General features: G+C 53.2%; 1 protein-coding gene across 1 annotated transcript in view; it reads left to right on the forward strand.

Annotated features, from left to right (window-relative positions):
• The window catches only part of EMH_0033510 (EF hand domain-containing protein, putative), a gene marked incomplete at both ends in the record, with an annotated part of 8,688 nt that overhangs the window by 7,998 nt on the left and 397 nt on the right, over positions 1–293 (forward strand). Inside the window, 1 exon segment of the mRNA XM_013494757.1 lies at positions 193–283. Within this exon segment, the coding sequence (XP_013350211.1) occupies positions 193–283 (91 nt within the window).

The following is a 293-nucleotide window of genomic DNA, read 5'->3' on the forward strand; positions in this document are numbered from 1 at the left end:
GTTGCTGCTGGTTCTGTTGTTGCTGTTGCTGCTGTTGCTGCTGCTTTGTTTTTTTTGTTGCTGCTTCTGTTGCTGTTGTATACGAGCGTCTCGATGCAGGGGTGTAATGTTTGAACGAGTTGTGATTTGCTGCTGCTGCTGTTGCTGCTGCTGCTGCTGCTGCTGCTGCCGCTGTTGCTGCTACGTGTTCAGGAGCAGCAGCAGTGGGTCGACGCGCTGCGGGCCTCAACCCGCCAGCAGTCTTTGGAGCATTTCTATGAAGTCCACGAACAGCTCGGTCAAGGTAAAACTCT

Source organism: Eimeria mitis, genomic scaffold (genome assembly GCF_000499745.2).
Source record: "Eimeria mitis Houghton genomic scaffold, Emh_scaff1274, whole genome shotgun sequence".
In the NCBI taxonomy this organism is placed as follows: domain Eukaryota; phylum Apicomplexa; class Conoidasida; order Eucoccidiorida; family Eimeriidae; genus Eimeria; species Eimeria mitis.